The sequence below is a fragment of the Netta rufina genome (genome assembly GCF_964035555.1).
Source record: "Netta rufina genome assembly, chromosome: 14".
In the NCBI taxonomy this organism is placed as follows: domain Eukaryota; kingdom Metazoa; phylum Chordata; class Aves; order Anseriformes; family Anatidae; genus Netta; species Netta rufina.
Genome location: NC_140137.1, coordinates 8,728,619 through 8,748,039, shown reverse-complemented (window position 1 = coordinate 8,748,039; position 19,421 = coordinate 8,728,619). Strand labels below are relative to the sequence as shown.

The 19,421-nt window shown below is 51.4% G+C and overlaps 3 protein-coding genes across 3 annotated transcripts; all 3 read left to right on the top strand.

Moving 5' to 3' along the window:
• Positions 1–1,290: 1,290 nt before the first annotated feature.
• Positions 1,291–3,950, top strand: LOC311214634 (protocadherin beta-4-like). Its single transcript, XM_084295319.1, has one exon. The coding sequence runs from the start codon at positions 1,380–1,382 to the stop codon at positions 3,813–3,815; it is 2,436 nt and encodes an 811-aa protein (XP_084151445.1). The 5' UTR covers positions 1,291–1,379; the 3' UTR covers positions 3,816–3,950.
• A 4,362-nt stretch (positions 3,951–8,312) lies between these two features.
• Positions 8,313–10,843, top strand: LOC311214702 (protocadherin beta-15-like; the record flags this gene model as incomplete). The annotated part of the gene is made up of 1 exon (XM_084295427.1): positions 8,313–10,843. The coding sequence occupies exon 1, from the start codon at positions 8,402–8,404 to the stop codon at positions 10,841–10,843; it is 2,442 nt and encodes an 813-aa protein (XP_084151553.1). The 5' UTR covers positions 8,313–8,401.
• Positions 10,844–14,412: 3,569 nt separating this feature from the next.
• Positions 14,413–17,050, top strand: LOC311214701 (protocadherin gamma-A12-like; the record flags this gene model as incomplete). Its single annotated transcript, XM_084295426.1, is given in 4 exon segments — positions 14,413–14,442; positions 14,662–15,588; positions 15,592–15,651; positions 15,653–17,050. Coding segments are annotated over 4 exon segments (2,415 nt in total).
• Between the last annotated feature and the right edge of the window lie 2,371 nt (positions 17,051–19,421).

Here is a 19,421-nt window from a genome sequence, read left to right as displayed (position 1 = left end):
ATTGGCCTTGCAAATAATCCTCTAAAAATATGTCAGATATATGTTTTCCTCCACCCCTCCAAAATAAATAAATAAGCAAATAAAAAGGATGAAAGAAACTAAAGTCTCCATCATTTAGGCAAAGATATGTTTCACCTCAGGTGAGATCTCTTCTGAAGTGAGTAGAAATTGGCTCTTAAGATTATTTTGTTAAGTTCTTTGTCTCCTTAATTTTTTTCTCCTTAAATTCTTTGTCCTGCTTGTTTTAATTGGCTTCGCAAATGACTCTCTAATATGAAGTCAGATGTATGTTTCTCCTCACCAGTCAAAGGAAAAATAGAATAAAGCAGATAAAATAAAATTAAGAAAGTAAAGTTTCTTTCCTTCAGGCAATTTGTTTCATATCAGACAATATCTTTTTTGAAGTACTTAATTAGTAGGGTTTGGCTCTTTAAATTCTCTCATTAACTACTTTTTCTTGTTAAATTCTTTGGCTCCTTAATTAATTAGTCCTCCTTGTTAGGGAGCAAGTGGACCTCATCCTGTCCTTTTTCTGGGATGTAACACAAATGTGAGATTGGGCAACAGTCATTCCCATGGTAATGCCACTTGGCCATCCTTCCTTAAAAGCAAAGCAAGTCACGCTCCTGTAATGCACTTTAGCCATGTCCCCATGTCAGCAGGGAAAGGATGGTGTGAGTCCTGCCTGTGTTTCAATGCAGCACAAGTGCTGCTCTCTTTCTTAGCTGGTTCCTGGATCTCTGAGTCTGAGATGCATTGGCCGTATGTGCATTTGCGATGTGTGCTTCTCCAGTTTGGCCAGCAAGAGAGATGCTTAGAAAGAGTACTATCACCTCCAGAGGACAGAAAACAAAAGTGCACAACCTGAGATCACTGTGGTTTAGAAAAGGTGGGTTGGCTGTCTTCTGGAGATTACCTCAAAGCTCTAGAAGCACCCATGATACTGGGCACGATGGTAACTATAAAACACTGTGAACTTCAGTTTGCCTGGATTCAGTTTGACCGGCAAGAAACTGCCGGACTTTTGTGAAAGGCTGCGAGTGGGCGGCCAGGAGCGCGTCCCGTCCCGGAGCAGTCCCGCCGCAGGCCGCAGGGTGGTGCTCGTGGCCAAGGCGGCGGCGAGCGGCTGCGAGCGGGGAGGCGGCCGAGCCCAGCGCAGCGCAGCGCAGCCGGGAGGCGGCGGCGAGCGGTCGTCCGCGCCGTCCTCCGCAGCAGCCGCTGCCGGTCCCGGAGTGCCGCGCTGCGGGCCGCCAGCCGAGCTCGGCGAGAGGGAGAGAGGGAGGCCGCGAGGGAGGGCGCCCGCCCTTGCCGCCGCGCTGCTGCCGGGCGCCGCTTCCCGCGGAGGACTGCGGCAGACGGAGGGTGTCCGCCGCCCCGCCATGGCGTCTGCAAGGCAAGTGCTTTGTCTGTGTGCTTTGCTGTGCGTGCCGCGCGTTCGCTGCGAGCCCATCCGCTACTCCGTAGCCGAGGAGGGGGAGAGCGGCTCCGTGGTGGCCAACGTGGCGGAGGACGCGGGGCTGACGCCGGCGCAGCTCTCGGCTCGCCGGGCACGCATTGCCTCCCCGGACGGCCGGCAGCATTTTCGCTTAGAGCGCGCCACCGGCCGCCTCGTCCTGGCGGAGCGGCTCGATCGCGAGGAGATGTGCGGCCGCTCGCTTACGTGCACGCTCGCCTTCGAGCTCCTGCTGGAAAACCCGCTGCAGTTCTTTCGTGTCGAGGTGGCCGTGGAGGACGTCAACGACCACTCGCCGGTCTTTCCCGAGGAACGAGTCACTTTTCAGATTCTGGAAAGGGGAGACCCTGGCTCGCGTTTCCCCGTGGAGGCGGCTCAGGACCTGGACGTTGGCAGCAACAGCATCCAGGCTTACACCATCGCTCCGGAGAATGACTACTTCAGTGTTTCTTTTAAGCATCCGAGAAATAAATTTATAGAATTGGTATTGGAAAAGCCTCTCGACAGAGAGGAGCAGCCAGAGCTGATTTTCAGTCTCATTGCTACAGATGGTGGCTCTCCACCTAGGAGTGGGACCACCCAAATCCACATCGTAGTTCTTGATGTAAATGACAACGCTCCCACCTTTACTGAGGAGGTTTATGTTGGTCAGGTTTTGGAAAATGCCCCAGCAGGCTCTGTGGTTCTCAGAGTTGAAGCCACCGATCCAGACGTGGGACTGAATGGTGATATCTCCTATAGGTTCAGCCAAGCAGTCAGTGAGAGCCAATTGCCCTTCATAATTGATGCCACAAGTGGTGAAATTCGTGTCACAAAGCCCCTGGATTTTGAGACCACACAGAAATATGAGCTCAGTGTGCTGGCAACTGATGGTGGGGGTCTCTCAGGCATGTGCAATATAGTCGTGGAGGTGATGGATGTGAATGACAATGCACCGGAACTGGTGATCAGTTCCTTCAGCAGCCCCCTCCCTGAGAACACAGAGCCTGGGACAGTGGTAGCTGTATTTGCTGTGAGGGACCGAGATTCTGGTGTGAATGGGGAGATCAGCTGTGCCCTTGAAGACCAGCTCTCCTTCTCCCTGAGGCCAGCCTACAAGAATTATTATGAGCTGGTGACTGTGAGCACATTGGATCGGGAGGAGACAGCTCAGTACCTTGTGGTCATCACAGCGGCAGACGCAGGTTCTCCTCCTCTCACCACTACCCAGACCTTCACCGTGGACATCTCCGATGTCAATGACAATGCCCCTGTCTTCAACCAGACATCGTACACCATGTATGTGCGAGAGAACAATATCCCTGCAGTGCTTGTTGGGGCTGTCAGTGCAGTGGACTCAGATGCAGGACCCAATGCCAAGGTGACCTATTCCCTGAGTCCTGTGCACCCCACTGAGCAGGACCCCTGCTCCTGCATCTCTGTCAACTCAGAGAACGGACATGTGTTTGTGCTGCGTCCACTGGACTATGAGCAGGTGAGGCAGCTTGAGGTGCTGGTGAGTGCCACCGATGCGGGGTCCCCTCCCCTCAGCACCAACGTCACTGTCCGCCTCCTCGTGGTGGACGAGAACGACAATGCCCCACTGGTGTTGCATCCTGCTCAGGACAGCAGCCCGCCATCCAGTGAGCTGGTGCCAGCGTCGGCTGAGGTGGGGGACCTGGTCACCAAAGTGGTGGCCGTTGATGCGGACTCTGGTCAGAACTCGTGGCTTTCCTTCCACCTGCTGAGGGCCACAGACCCCGGGCTGTTTGCTGTGGGTAGCCAAAATGGGGAGGTGCGTCTGAGGAGGCCAGTGACAGAGAGGGATGCCGTGAAGCAGAAGCTCGAGGTGCTGGTGCGTGACAATGGGCGGCCACCTCTGTCGGCCACTGCAGCACTGAACGTACTCCTGCTCAACGGCCTCTCACAAGAACACCTGCCACAGCAGGAGCTGGCTGTGCAGGATGAAGACAGCTCGCTGACAATCTATTTAATCGTTTCACTGGTCTTTGTCTCCCTCCTCTTCCTCACATCTTTCGCAGCCTTTGTTGCTTGCAAGGTGTGCAAGAGAAAGGAGCTGAAAGGAGGGCACGTGCTGTATGGCACGGGCAACTTGCAGAGCAGTCTTGCTGCTGGGGCTGCTGCTGGGACCCTGCCCCACGCCTATTGCTACGAGATCAACCTCACCACGGGGTCGGGCAACAGCGAGTTCAAGTTCCTGAAGCCCATCCTCCCCAGCGTGCCACCACAGCACTCTGGCACAGGCAGGGGTGTTGCTGACACAGAGGATTTCCTTCCCATCCAGAACTCCATGGGGGATGCAGCCCTGGACATCTCTGGTACACCATCTGTTGGACACTTTAATGGCCTTCCCTTTAACTAGACCTGAGTCCACACAGTGAAAGGCTTCATGCCTTGGAGCTGGAAGGGATCTGGCTAAAGATATTCAGTCTTGTTTCCTGGAGATTAAATCTGCATTTGTAATTGGCTTCACAAATGACCCTCTAATACCAAGTCAGATGTGTGTTTTTATTCACCCCCCAAAAAAGGTGAGAAATTAAATATTTATATGTATAAGAGAAGTAAGGCCTTTGTTCTCAGGCAATGATATATTCCAGGTCTGGTATTGGTGCTTCGTGAGGAATGTGTGATTCAGTCTCTCTGGCTAAATGCTTGTCATCAGGAAAAATCTTGACAATCACCCTGTCTTAGTCTGTGTTCAAACACAATGGTGAGTCTGGGCTGTTGATAGTGCAGTATAGCCCTCGTCTCTTTTTTGCAGGGAAGAAAGATGTTAGCCCTGTGTATCACTGCAGTGCAAGTTCTTCTCTCTTTCTTTGCTGAGTCCTGGATCTCTCTGTGTGAGTAATGTCAGCACCATGTGGTTTTGCACTGTGTGGTCTTCCACCTCAGTTTGCATTAATCATATATTTCACAGGATTGCACCATCTCATCTTCTCCAGGGCACAGCAGAAATGTGCCGAGCCAGACTTTGCAGTGGTCCGTGTGCTTGGGAGTGACTCAGAACTGTAGCAGGACTAACAATTCCAACATAGACACTACTTATACATAGCTTTGACCCTGATCATTGTGTTTGGGTGGATGGTACGGCATCTTGATACATTGCCTCAGAGGACATTTGTCTACAAGGCAGAAGAAAGACTTTAAAACGGAATATCCTTTTTTGTGTCATTGTTTTCATTGTTGCTTGATGGGGTTCCTCAGTGAAAGGGAAGTGCTATCATGGTCTGGTTTTCCAGGTTTTTGTTAGAATGCTTGCATCTTCCTTTTTTATTCCCTTTCTCTTTTGGCTGTGTATTTAAGCATTGTTGTACGAATTCCCCTGAAGAAGGACTGATACCCAACCTATAACAATGGCTCGTTGGAAAGGTCGTGATATGGGACTGGATACATAAACACCCTCATATTCTGTTGTGCTGCATTATACACTGTACCATTTTTATGCTGGTATACCCTTGTCTGTAAAAGTGAAATGGAATGAATGCCCAAGTGCCATTCTGGCAATAAAAAGGATGGTGTTGTCCTGGGTCACTGTCTGTCTGGGTGCTTTTTTATTTAATATATATATTTTTAATTGGTTCCTTAATGGAGGTTTTGGTTTGGTGGCATGTGTCCTCAACCTGGAGATGTGACTGCTAGTGTCTGAAGGGAAAGGGTGGGTATCTAGGATATAGTGGCAGGTCTCTTGTGGGCCTTGTGAGCACTGAGCATAAGAAGCGGCCAAGCAGCTGGGCCCAGAAGGGAGGTGATCAGTGGCACAAAGTCCTGTTGGATGCCAGGAACTCTTGGTGTCCCATATTGATCACCACTGATTGCATTGTTCAACATGTGTGGGATTGGCTGCTCCACCTGAATCCATAAACATCCATGGATTTGGATGTGTTTCATCTCAGGGTGCTCAGAGAGCTGACTGACTTCATCGTGGGACTTCTCTCAATTATGTTTCAATGTTCTTGGGAATCTGGAGAGGTCCCAGTTGACTGGAAGCTGGCAAATGTTGTACCAGTTTTCAAGAAGGGCAAGAAAGAAGACCCTGGAAACTACAGGCCTATTAGTCTCATGGCAGTGCAGGGTAAAATTATGGAGATAATCCTAGGAGTTATTAAATCACACCTGGGGGACAACACAGTCATTGGTCCCAGCCAACATGGCTTCATGAGGTCTGGGTTCTGTTTAACAAATTTGTTTCCTTTTATTATAAGATCACCCATGTAGCTGATGAAGGGAAAGCAGCTGCTGTAATCATTTTGGATTTCAGTAAAGCTTTTGACACAGCTTCCCTTAGGATGCTACTGAGCAAATTGTCCAGCATACAGCTAGACAAAAACATCATACGATGGGTGAGTAATTATCTGATGGTTTGTGCTTGAACGTTTACGGTAAATGGAGCTGCATCAGGCCAGTGGCCAGTCACCAGTGGGGTCCCCCAAGGCTTCGTTTTAGAGCCAGTTCTCTTCAATGTTTTTATAGACGATTTGGAAGTAGGACTAGAAGGTATTTTGAGCAAATTTGGGCTGTTCATTTGGACTGTGCTCTTAGTCACATGGTCTGAATATTTTTTTAGTCCTATTTGGTGCTACGTATTGGACTCGATGATCCATATCGGTTTCTTCCCACTTCGTATTCCTCTTATTCATTGATGAATGTCCTTATAAATAATATAAATAATGGGACAGAGTGTACCCCCCGTAAGTCAGCAGGTACTGTAAAACGGCATTGTGCTGAGGTGGGGAAGTGTTGGCTACAGCATAAGGTGTTGCTGTCATCAAAAGGATCTGGAGAACCTGGAGAAATGGGCTGACAGGACCTCATGGAGTTCCACAAGGAAAGGTGCAAAATCTTTTACATGGGGAGGAACAATGCCATGTTCCAGAAAAGCAGGCTGGTGGAAAAGTCTCTGGGGATCCCAGTGAATACCAAGTTGAACATGTGCCAGCATCATACCCTTGCCATAAAGAAGCCTAATGATGGTTGAATCAGCAGAGTCTCTTGAACATGTGAAGGGAATATCTCGAGTAGTCCAAGGAAAACCGTATTTCCCTTCTGTTCACCAGTGGTGAGGCCAGACCCTGTCTAGTGTTTTAGAGCTGGAAGGGATCTAGCTCGCAACCCTTAACCCTTGTTTCCTGGAGAGTAAACCTGCACTAGAAATTGGCCTTTAAAATTACCCTCGACAAATAAGTCAGATATATGTTTTCCTCTACACCTCAAAAATAAAAAAAAAAAAGCAGATAAATTGAATGAAAGAAAGCAAAGTCTCCATCATTCAAGCAGTGATATGTTTCACCTCACTCGAGATCTCTTCTGAACTGAGCAAAAGTTGGCTCTTCAAATTGTCTTGTTAAGTTCTTTCTCTCCTTAAATTCTTTGGCTTCTTAAGTTCTTTGTCCTGCTTGTTTAATTGGCTTCACAAATGACCCTCTAATTCGAAGTCAGATGTATGTTTTTCTTCACCCGTCAAAGGAAAAATAAAATAAAACAGATAAAATCAAGAAAGTAAAATTTCTTTCCTTCAGGCAATTTGTTTCATCTCGGACAATATCTTTTCTGAAGTACTTCATTTGTAGGGTTTGGCTCTTTAAATTGGCTCATTAAGTACTTTGTTCTTTGGCTCCTTAATTAATTTGTCCTCCTTGTTAGGGAACGCTGTGGACCCCACCCTGTCTTTTCTGGGATGTTACACAAGGGTGAGATTGGTAGACAAAGATGATGCTCACACCAATGCCACTTGGCCATCCTTCCTTAAAAGCAAAGCAAGTCACGCTCATGTAATGCACTTTAGCCATGTCCCCATGTCAGCAGGGAAAGGGTGCTGTGAGTCCTGTGTTTCAATGCAGCACAAGTGCATCTTGCTTTCTTAGCTGGTTCCTCTATCTCTGTTTCTGAGATGCATGGGCCCTGTGTGTATTTGTGATGTGTGCTCCTCGAGCTGGGCCAGCAAGAGAGGTTCTTAGAGTGAATATTATCATCTCCAGGGGACAGAAAAAACGTGCACAACCCAAGATCCCTGTGGTTTTGAAAAGAAGGGTTGGCTGTCTCCGGGAGATTTCCTCAAAGCTCTAGAAGCACTCTCCGTGCTGAGATCGATGATAGCTATAAAGCCCTGTGCACTTCTCCTTGGCAGAATTCTAAGGTAAATGAACGACGACTCTATACCTAGGCAAAGTTAAAAACTGGTCTCTCAGCTTTATCCCATCACTTTCCTTCCCACTTCCTATAGCTTCTTCATGAATTTTCATGGTTTTATGGTTTTAGAAAGCTCTCATTCTACGTTTTCCACTTCTCTTTTCCTGTATGAGTTGTGTTGGAGCATGGTGTTACCTATTCCCCTGAAGACGGACTCTCACCACAGGAAGAAGAACAGCTGAAGAGGTTGTTGGAATAACGGTGGTATGGCACCGAACAGTTGGAAAAGCTCGTGCTGCTTTCGCTGCAGTCATGAGCTGCATTACGGCCACACAGCACATGCTTTCCTGAAAAGGTGACATGGGATAAACACCCGAACGCAATTCCTACCACAAAAAGCCTGCTGCTGTTGGATGAGTCCTTGTAGACGTATAGTTTGCAGGCAAGCTGTGTGAGCACGCCGGCGTTTGAGAAAGGCTGCGATTCGGCGGACAGGAGCGCGTCCCGTCCCAGAGCAGTCCCGCCGCAGGCCGCAGGGTGGTGCTCGTGGCCAAGGCGGCGGCGAGCGGCTGCGAGCGGGGAGGCGGCCGAGCCCAGCGCAGCGCAGCGCAGCCGGGAGGCGGCGGCGAGCGGTCGTCCGCGCCGTCCTCCGCAGCAGCCGCTGCCGGTCCCGGAGTGCCGCGCTGCGGGCCGCCAGCCGAGCTCGGCGAGAGGGAGAGAGGGAGGCCGCGAGGGAGGGCGCCCGCCCTTGCCGCCGCGCTGCTGCCGGGCGCCGCTTCCCGCGGAGGACTGCGGCAGACGGAGGGTGTCCGCCGCCCCGCCATGGCGTCTGCAAGGCAAGTGCTTTGTCTGTGTGCTTTGCTGTGCGTGCCGCGCGTTCGCTGCGAGCCCATCCGCTACTCCGTAGCCGAGGAGGGGGAGAGCGGCTCCGTGGTGGCCAACGTGGCGGAGGACGCGGGGCTGACGCCGGCGCAGCTCTCGGCTCGCCGGGCACGCATTGCCTCCCCGGACGGCCGGCAGCATTTTCGCTTAGAGCGCGCCACCGGCCGCCTCGTCCTGGCGGAGCGGCTCGATCGCGAGGAGATGTGCGGCCGCTCGCTTACGTGCACGCTCGCCTTCGAGCTCCTGCTGGAAAACCCGCTGCAGTTCTTTCGTGTCGAGGTGGCCGTGGAGGACGTCAACGACCACTCGCCGGTCTTTGCCGAGGAACGAGTCACTTTTCAGATCCCAGAAACCAGCAGCCCTGGATTGCGTTTTCCTGTGGAGGTGGCTCAGGACCTGGACGTTGGCAGCAACAGCATCCAGGCTTACACCATCGCTCCCAAGAACGAGTACTTCAGTGTTTCCTCTGATAGTCTGGCTGAAGTTAACAAATATATAGAATTGGTATTGGAAAAGCCTCTAGACAGAGAGGAGCAGCCAGAGCTGATTTTGAGTCTCATTGCCACAGACGGTGGCTCTCCACCTAGGAGCGGGACAGCCCAAATCCACATCGTAGTTCTAGATGCAAATGACAATGTCCCTACCTTCACACAGAAGATTTACATTGGTCAGGTTTTGGAAAATACCCCAGCAGGCTCTGTGGTTCTCAGTGTCGTGGCTACTGATCCAGACGTGGGACTGTATGGTGATATCTCCTATAGGTTCAGCCAAGCAGTCAGTGAGAGCCAATTGCCTTTCACCATTGACACTCTGAGTGGTGAAATTCGTGTCACAAAGCCCCTGGATTTTGAGACCACACAGAAATATGAGCTCAGTGTGCTGGCAATTGATGGTGGGGGCCTCTCAGGCATGTGCAATATAGTCGTGGTGGTGCTGGATGTAAACGACAATGCACCAGAGGTGGTGGTCAGTTCCTTCAGCAGCCCCCTCCCTGAGAACACAGAGCCTGGGACATTGGTAGCTGTATTTGCTGTGAGGGACCGGGATTCTGGTGTGAATGGGGAGATCAGCTGTGCCCTTGAAGACCAGCTCTACTTCTCCCTGAGGCCAGCCTATAAGAATTACTATGAGCTGGTGACCGTGAGCACATTGGATCGGGAGGAGACAGCTCAGTACCTTGTGGTCATCACAGCGGCAGACGCAGGTTCTCCTCCTCTCACCACTACCCAGACCTTCACCGTGGACATCTCTGATGTCAATGACAATGCCCCTGTCTTCAACCAGACATCGTACACCATGTACGTGCGAGAGAACAATATCCCTGGAGTGCTTGTTGGGGCTGTCAGTGCAGTGGACTCAGATGCAGGACTCAATGCCAAGGTGATCTATTCCCTGAGGCCTGTGCACCCCACTGAGCAGGACCCCTGCTCCTGCATCTCCGTGAACTCAGAGAACGGACATGTGTTTGTGCTGCGTCCACTGGACTATGAGCAGGTGAGGCAGCTTGAGGTGCTGGTGAGTGCCACCGATGCGGGGTCCCCTCCCCTCAGCACCAACGTCACTGTCCGCCTCCTCGTGGTGGACGAGAACGACAATGCCCCACTGGTGTTGCATCCTGCTCAGGACAGCAGCCCGCCATCCAGTGAGCTGGTGCCAGCGTCGGCTGAGGTGGGGGACCTGGTCACCAAAGTGGTGGCCGTTGATGCGGACTCTGGTCAGAACTCGTGGCTTTCCTTCCACCTGCTGAGGGCCACAGACCCCGGGCTGTTTGCTGTGGGTAGCCAAAATGGGGAGGTGCGTCTGAGGAGGCCAGTGACAGAGAGGGATGCCGTGAAGCAGAAGCTTGAGGTGCTGGTGCGTGACAATGGGCGGCCACCTCTGTCGGCCACTGCAGCACTGAACGTACTCCTGCTCAACGGCCTCTCACAAGAACACCTGCCACAGCAGGAGCTGGCTGTGCAGGATGAAGACAGCTCGCTGACAATCTATTTAATCATTTCACTGGTCTTTGTCTCCCTCCTCTTCCTCACATCTTTCGCAGCCTTTGTTGCTTGCAAGGTGTGCAAGAGAAAGGAGCTGAAAGGAGGGCATATGCTGTATGGTACAGGCAACTTGCAGAGCAGTCTTGCTGCTGGGGCTGCTGCTGGGACCCTGCCCCACGCCTATTGCTACGAGATCAACCTCACCACGGGGTCGGGCAACAGCGAGTTCAAGTTCCTGAAGCCCATCCTCCCCAGCGTGCCACCACAGCACTCTGGCACGGGCAGGGGTGTTGGTGACATGGAGGATTCCCCGCCAGTCCTAAACTCCACGGTGGATGTGGCCCTGGAAAGCCCTGGGACAGAATCTGTGGGACAGTTCAATGCATTTTCCTTTGACTAGCTGCAAGTCAAACCCAGCCAAAGGCTGCATGCCTTGGAGGTGGAAGGGATCTGCCTTATGAAATGCAGTATTGTTTCCAGGAAATAAATCTGATCTTATAATTGGATGCACAAATAGCCACCTAACACTAAGTCAGATGTATGTTTCTCTTCACCCGTCTAAAAATAATAGAAATATATAAATAAATAAGACCTTTCTTCTTCAGGCAATGATATATTTCAGCTCTGATATTGGCTTTTCTGAAGTGCTCCATTAGTAAGATTTGTTTCAGTCTCCCTGGCTAAGTGCTTGTCATTAGAAAGACCTCAGATCACAACCTGTTTTATTCTGGGCTGAAACGCAATTTTTAGGTTGGGCAGATGGCAATGCATTATAGCCCTCCTCCCTTGTATGCAGGGAAGAAAGGCATTAGCCCTGTGTATCACTGCAGTGCAAGTGCTACTCTCTTTATTTGCTGTGTGTCAGATCATTCTGTGCGAGACATGTCATCACTATGTGTTTTTTCACTGTGTGGTCTTCCACCTTGGTTGGCAAGAAGCAAGTTTTGTATTGAGTTTTGCTGTCTCATCTTCTCTAGGGCATAGTGAAAATGTGCAGAGAATCAGATTTTTCAGTGGTCCATCTGCTTGGGATTGACTCAAACCTATAGCAGCACTAAAATTCCACCATAGACTCTAATTATACAAAGCTTTGACTTTGATCATTGTGTTTGCGTGGATAGCAAGGCATCCTGACACATTGCCTCAGAGGACCTTTGTCTACAGGTAGAACCAAGATAGATTTTAAAAGTAGAATGCAGGTGGTTGTTGTTGTTTTCATTCCTGCTTGCTGGGATTCCTCAATGAGAGTAGAGAGCTATCTTGGTATGGTTTTCCAGGTTTTTGTTAGAATGCTTACATTTTCCTTTTTTTTCCATTCTCCTTTGGCTGTATGTTTAAGCATTGTCTACCAATTCACCTGAAGAAAGACTGACACACAACTTATAACAATGGGTTGTTGGAAAGAAGGTGTTCTGGGACTGGATACATAAACACCCTCATGTTCTGTTGTGCTGCATTATATACTGTATCATTTTTAATCCAGGATACCCTTGTCTGTAAAAGTGAAATGGAATGAGTTTCCAAGTGCCATTCTGGCAATAAAAGGGATGCTGTTGTGGAGAAAGTCTTTGTGGTAATGTTCTTATCAGGAAATCTCTGTAAAGGATCCAGTTTTTTTTCCAATTCTAGGTTCTTTTTTCTTTTTTTCTTTTAATATATTTTTAAATTTTTTTCCTTGATTGAGGAATTGTTTTGCAGTCATGTGTCCTCTACCTGGAGACGTGGCCACTAGTGTCTGAAAGAGTAGGCACTGGGGATTTGCAGGCAGGCCTCTTGTGGTCTTTGTTAGCACTGAGATTACTCATACTATATTACTCATATTTTTATTGAGACAATTACTCATACTATATTACTCATACTCCTAACAAAGGGAGATGAGATTACTTATGTTCATCTCTTCTTATCATCTTCACTCTATTCACTGGAATTGTGATCTACATCTACAAGAAGGGCCGGAGGGCAGACCCGGGAAATTACAGGCCTGTCAGTTTGACCTCATTGCCAGGGAAGCTCATGGAGCAGATCCTCCTGAGAGTCATCACGCGGCACTTGAAGGGCAAGCAGGCGATCAGGCCCAGTCAGCATGGGTTTATGAAAGGCAGATCCTGCTTGACGAACCTGATCTCCTTCTATGACAAAGTGATGCGCTGGGTGGACGAGGGAAAGGCTGTGGATGTGGTCTACCTTGACTTCAGCAAGGCTTTTGACACCGTCTCCCACAGCATTCTCCTCAAGAAACTGGCTGCTCTTGGCTTGGACTGGCACACACTTCGTTGGGTTAGAAACTGGCTGGATAGCCGGGCCCAAAGAGTCGTGGTGAATGGAGCCAAGTCAGTTGGAGGCCAGTCACTAGTGGCATCCCCCAGGGCTCGGTGCTGGGGCCGGTCCTCTTTAATATCTTCATCGATGATCTGGACGAGGGCATCGAGTGCACCCTCAGTAAGTTCGCAGATGACACCAAGTTAGGTGCGTGTGTTGATCTGCTTGATGGTAGGAAGGCTCTGCAGGAGGATCTGGATAGGCTGGACCGATGGGCTGAGGTCAACTGCATGAAGTTCAACAAGGCCAAGTGCCGGGTCCTGCACCTGGGGCGCAATAACCCCAAGCAGAGCTACAGGCTGGGAGAGGAATGGTTGGAGAGCTGCCAGGCAGAGAAGGACCTGGGAGTGATGGTGGATAGTCGGCTGAATATGAGCCAGCAGTGTGCTCAGGTGGCCAAGAAGGCCAACAGCATCCTGGCTTGTATCAGGAACAGTGTGACCAGCAGGGCTAGGGAGGTGATCGTCCCCCTGTACTCAGCTCTGGTGAGGCCGCACCTCGAGTACTGTGTTCAGTTTTGGGCCCCTCGCTACAAGAAGGACATGGAGGTGCTTGAGCGGGTGCAGAGAAGGGCGACGAAGCTGGTGAGGGGCCTGGAGAACAAGTCCTACGAGGAGCGGCTGAGGGAGCTGGGCTTGTTCAGCCTGGAGAAGAGGAGGCTCAGGGGCGACCTTATCGCTCTCGATAGGTACCTCAAGGGAGGCTGTAGCGAGGTGGGGGTTGGTTTGTTCTCCCACGTGCCTGGTGACAGGACGAGGGGGAATGGGCTTAAGTTGCACCAGGGGAGTTTTAGGTTAGATGTTAGGAAGAACTTCTTCACTGAAAGGGTTGTGAGGCATTGGAAAAGGCTGCCCAGGGAAGTGGTGGAGTCACCATCCCTGGAAGTCTTCAAAAGACGTTTAGATGTAGAGCTTAGGGATATGGTTTAGTGGGGACTGCTAGCATTAGGTCAGAGGTTGGACTCGATGATCTTGAGGTCTCTTCCAACCTAGAAATTCTGTGATTGACACCTCACAGAGTCTTAGCGTCTTTCTTACTGGCATTGCAATGAACCAGCACCTCCTGCTGTAAAAGTGCTGATTCTCAGTTGTTCTAAGCCAAACATCAGCATGTCTGAGTCAGTTCAGAGGGTCTTCTGATAGCTTAATGCTATAACAGTGGAGATTGTTGCCTAGGGGGCCCTAACAGGTGCCATTTAGAAAGCAATGCACTGAGCAGGACTTGTCAGAAGGAGGCAGAAGGCGAAGGCCAGGTTCTGGTACCTCAGCGCTGTCTCCACCCACAATCAGTCCTACAGACCGCTGCCTCCTTTAAACAGTGTGTTCTGGGGTGCAGTAACTCGTTTCTGTTGTGGAAACAAAGAATTGTGGCTGACAGGGTGGGACGACAGTACACACAAAAAGCATTTTGCTCCTCTAATTGGCCATGTTTTTTATTACAAGCTTCTCTGCCCAGGTTCTTGTTGCCGTTAAGTACAGATCTTGCCAGGCACTTCAGTCTCCCCGCGAGGTCTTCAGTGCTCCGAGATGGTTTCATAGCGATTAGGGTGAGACTTGCTATCATGATGGCACAGCTGTTCGGTGCGTGTCAGGCCTTATTTCAAGAGCAGCAGGCTAGTTGCAGCGGACCTGCCGCGCGACCGAACAAGGGATGCTGGAGGCACAAGGCTGCAGTTGTTGCGTGAGGCTGGGGGTGTCGCTGTTGGTTAACGCTGGGCTAAAAGGTCTGAGGCAAAAGGGGCGCGGGGTCAGTGAGCCCGGAAAGGCTGTTCGGGACGAGCCTCGACGGGAGGAATGCAGAGAACGCGGGGACGCGCAGGACAGCTCCAGACCTGAAAGGGAGAACATGACCCAGAGCCCGGTCTGGGAAATGACGGGCAGAAAAGGGTGCTGAAGACAGAGGCAGCGAGCGCTGCTGTGTTGCGTGTTGGTGGCTGCGTGGGAGGCGGCGTGCGGGCAGCTGCGCTACTCGGTGCCCGAGGAGCTGCCCAAGGGCTCTTTCGTGGGCGACGTGGCCAAGGACCTGGCGCTGCAGCTGGCGGCCCTCCGCCACCGCGGTGCCCGTATCATGGACCGAGGTAGGACGCGGTATTTCTCTCTGCATGCGAACAGCGGCCACCTGGTGACGGCGGAGAGGCTAGATAGAGAGCAGCTGTGCCGGCTACTGGAGCGATGCGTGCTGCGCTGTGCGGTGATCGTGGAGGGCGAGATGAAAGTTTACGAGATCGAAGTGGAAATCACGGACATTAACGACAACGCGCCCAGCTTTCGGGAAGGAGAAAATGAAGTGAGAATGAGCGAGATGGCACCTCTCGGGTCGCGCTTTCCCCTGTCCGACGCTCGCGACCCGGACTTGGGAGTGAATTCCCTGCAGAGCTACGAGCTGAGCGGCGACGAGCACTTCTCGCTGTCCGTGCAGGCGGGAGCCGACGGCGAGAAGCGTCCCGAGCTGGTGCTGGCCAAGGCGCTGGACCGGGAGGAGGCGGCGTTTCACGAGCTGGTGCTGAGGGCGAGCGACGGCGGCGAGCCGGCACGGACGGGCACGGCGCGCATCCGCGTGTCTGTGCTGGACGCCAACGATAACGCGCCCGTGTTCAGCCAGGCGGTGTACGCTGTGCGCGTGCCCGAGGACGTGACCGTGAGCTCCACCCTGCTCACCCTCACGGCCACCGACGCCGACGACGGACTCAACGGCAAAGTGAAATACTCATTTAAAGGGATTTCTACAAAAGTCTCGGAGATCTTCCACCTGGATCCCGAGACGGGATCGATCATGCTGGTGAGAAGCCTGGACTTCGAGGAAGACGATTCCTATCATCTGGAGGCGTAGGCACAAGACGGCGGTGGCCTTTCCGACACGGCTACGGTCTCGATCTCGATGATGGACGTAAAATGATAACGCGCCCGAGCTGACTGTGTCGTCGGCGCTGAGCGAGATCTCGGAGGACGCGCCTTCGGGGACGGTGGTGGCCCTGCTGCACGTGCAGGACCGCGACTCGGGCGCCAACGGCGAGGTGCGGTGCTCGCTGGTCGGCGACGTGCCGTTCCGTCTGCGGAGCTCGGTGGGCAGCTACTACAGCGTGGTGACGGCGCGGGAGCTGGACCGGGAGGAGGTGTCGGAGTACAACGTGACGGTGTGGGCGTCGGACGGCGGGTCGCCGTCGCTGCGCAGCAGCGCGGTGCTGGCGCTGCGCGTGCTGGACGTGAACGACAACGCGCCGGTGTTCGCGGAGGCGCGCTACAGCGCCCGTCTGCCCGAGAACAACGCCGAGGGCGCGCTGGTGCTGACGGTGCGGGCGTGGGACGCGGACTGGGGGCAGAACGCGCGCGTGCGCTACCGGCTGGCGGAGGGGCGCGTGCGGGGCGCGCCGCTGTCGTCCTACGTGTCGGTGCAGGCGGAGACGGGCGCGCTGTACGCGCTGCGCTCGTTCGACTACGAGGAGGTGCGCGAGGTGGGGCTGTGGGTGCGGGCGGAGGACGGCGGCGCGCCGGCGCTGAGCAGCAACGTGTCGGTGCGGCTGCTGATCGTGGACGAGAACGACAACGCGCCGCAGGTGCTGTACCCGCCGATGGCGGCGGCGTCGGGCGCGGGCTGGACGGGCGTGGAGCTGGCGCCGCGCTCGGCGGAGCCCGGCGCGCTGGTGGCCAAGGTGGTGGCGGTGGACGCGGACGCGGGGCAGAACGCGTGGCTGTCCTACGAGCTGGCCAAGGCGACGGAGCCGGGGCTGTTCCGCGTGGGGCTGCACAGCGGCGAGGTGCGCACGGCGCGCTCGCCGCTGGCCCGCGACGCGCCCAGGCACAGCCTGGTGGTGGTGGTGAAGGACCAGGGCCGGCCGGCGCTGTCGGCCACGGCCACGCTGACGGTGGTGCTGGCCGAGAGCGTGGCCGAGCTGCTGTCGGAGCTGGGCAGCGCGGCGGCGCCGGCCGAGCCCGGCGGCAGCCTGACGCGCTGGCTGGTGCTGGCCGTGGCGGCCGTGTCGTGCCTCTTCGTCGCCTTCCTGCTGCTGCTGCTGGCGCTGCGCCTGCGGCGCTGGCGCCGCTCGCAGCTGCTGCCGCCGGCCAGCGGCGCCTTGCGCGGCGTGCCGGCCTCGCACTTCGTGGGCATCGACGGCGTCCGCGCCTTCCTGCACTCCTACTCGCACGAGGTGTCGCTCACCGCCGACTCGCGCAAGAGCCAGCGGCGCTGGGCGGCCGACAGCTGCTGCAACAGCCTTCCGGCCCGTCTGTCTTCGGAGGTTTCACTTGCTGTCTCTTCTATTGAAAATCACTTTGTCGAGTATGGAGGCTGAGATTCCTCTCAGATATTTCCGTTTTCTTAACTTTTTTTTTTTTTTTTTTTGTGCGCTTTTTTTTTGTTTGTTTGTGTTTGTTTTCTACTTTGTTTCTTTTTGTTTGTTTGCTTTCTTTGTAATCGTTTTTGGTTGGTTGGTTTTGTGTTTTTCATTTTCATTTCACCTTTTTACTGCACTTTTAAAGTGGAGGTGACTTGAGATCGGGTATTTTCCCTGTTATAAACTCGTTGCTTATGGCACCCGGGGACATGGCAAAATACGGAAATAGCAGTGTTGGACATGAAATGTTGAGTTACCTCCTCATTCTCTCCTGTTTTTTTTTTTTGTTTTGTTTTGTTTTGTTTTGTTTTTGTTTTTGTTTTTTTATGTGATAGCTTCTGTACGGTTTGTCAAATCCATCATATCATATCTTTCTCTAAAGCTGAAAGGTTCTATTGTTTGTGCAGCTGCACTAGGAAATTTATTTCTCTAATTGTTTTTCAAATTCTCTCTGGAAAATTTTATAGTACTTTAGAGTACCTAGTTCCCAGAATTTCTTTGCCATTCCAAGTATAAATTCTCAAGTATTAATAGAATTGGGCAACTCTTTATCTTGTAGCCAGAAAGCCATCACCTCTGATGTGACTTGGAACTAATCTGGACTGAGCAAATTAATCAGTCCCACCAAAGGACCTTCATAAATATGCACGGTACTTGGTAAAAACTAAATGTCTTTTAATGCCCTTCGATGTGTTTCCCACTGATGGGCTTCTAGAGTTAACTTTTGAGTTTGATAGAAATGTAATTATTGATTTGTATGTATGTGATGTATGTGTAAATGTCAAGATGCAGAGAATATACGTACTTGCGTACAAATGGAAAACATTATAAAATAAAGTGTAATTTATTGTACTATGTTTGCTTTCCTTATAACATTATTGTGGTTTAATCTGGTAGGGAGCAAAATACCACAGAGACACTTGTTCATTTTCCCCAGGTGAGACTGTTGAGAGAATCAGAAAAGTAAAATTGTGAGAACTCATTGGTTGAAATAAAGACATTTTACTGGATAAAGCAAAAGCCATGCACACAAGCAAAGCAAAACAAGAAATTCACGCATTACTTCCCATCATTAGACAGGTGTTCATTCATCTCCAGGAAAGCAGAGCTCATCATGCATAACAGTTTCTTGGCAAGACCAACACCTTCACTTGGAATATCGTCCCCCCCCCCCCCCCCTTTTTCTTTATCCAAGATTTTATTGCTGACCATGACATCATATGGTATGGAGTAACTCTTTAGTCAGCTTCTATCAGCTGTCCTGGCTGTGTCCCCTCACAGATTCTGATGCTACCCCCAGCCTCTTCACTTGCAGGGCAACATAAGAAGTAGAAAAATCCTTGGCTCTATGTAAACACTGCTCTGCAACAACTGAAAACAGAGGTGTATTATCACCACTGTGTTCATAAAAAATCCAAAACACAGCATCATGTGAGCATCTACAAATAATATTATCTCTATCACAATCAAAACCATGACAAACATTAAAACATTTTTTTTTCCTACCAAACACGCTATTCTTTTATGAGGACACATCTACAAAAGAGGCTGTCTTGGAAACTACCTTTCCTTATTTCCTTTGCTACTGATCATTCATAATGGGTTTAACAAGCTTTTAGGACTTCAGAAATATTTTTAATGAATAAAATAATATTACTCTATTTTTATTATTGTTATGCCATTTAAACTGCTGGTATATCGTAGGATTTCAGTTTAAGCAAAATAAGTGAAGCATAAAAACTTGTGCTTCTAAGTTCAGAACAGAGTTGCTGAGAGAAAATTGTTCTGTAAAATTACCTGTGAAGGTTCATAAAGATCTTTCCCTTTCCCTTTCCCTTTCCCTTTCCCTTTCCCTTTCCCTTTCCCTTTCCCTTTCCCTTTCCCTTTCCCTTTCCCTTTCCCTTTCCCTTTCCCTTTCCCTTTCCCTTTCCCTTTCCCTTTCCCTCTCCCTTCCCCTTCCCCTTCCCCTTCCCCTTCCCCTTTCCCTTCCCCTTTCCTTTCCCCTTCCCCTTCCCCTTTCCCTCTCTCTCTTTTTGTTCCTCGTTCCTCTCCTCTCCTCTCCTCTCCTCTCCTCTCCTCTCCTCTCCTCTCCTCTCCTCTCCTCTCCTCTCCTCTCCTCTCCTCTCCTCTCCTCTCCTCTCCTCTCCTCTCCTCTCCTCTCCTCTCCTCTCCTCTCCTCTCCTCTCCTCTCCTCTAACTTCATGCATCCCAAGGACTAAGTGTGTGGCTGTTACCCTCTAGTGGGTTTACATGGCAAGGTTTTGGTAACAGGGGACTATAGGGGTGGTTTCTGTGAGAAGAATCTAGAAGCTGCCCCTTGTAAGGTAAG

What these genes read in the sequence shown, in the direction of transcription:
- LOC311214634 (XM_084295319.1), top strand. Translation starts at nt 1,380, where the DNA reads ATGGCGTCTGCAAGGCAAGTGCTTTGTCTGTGTGCTTTGCTGTGCGTG.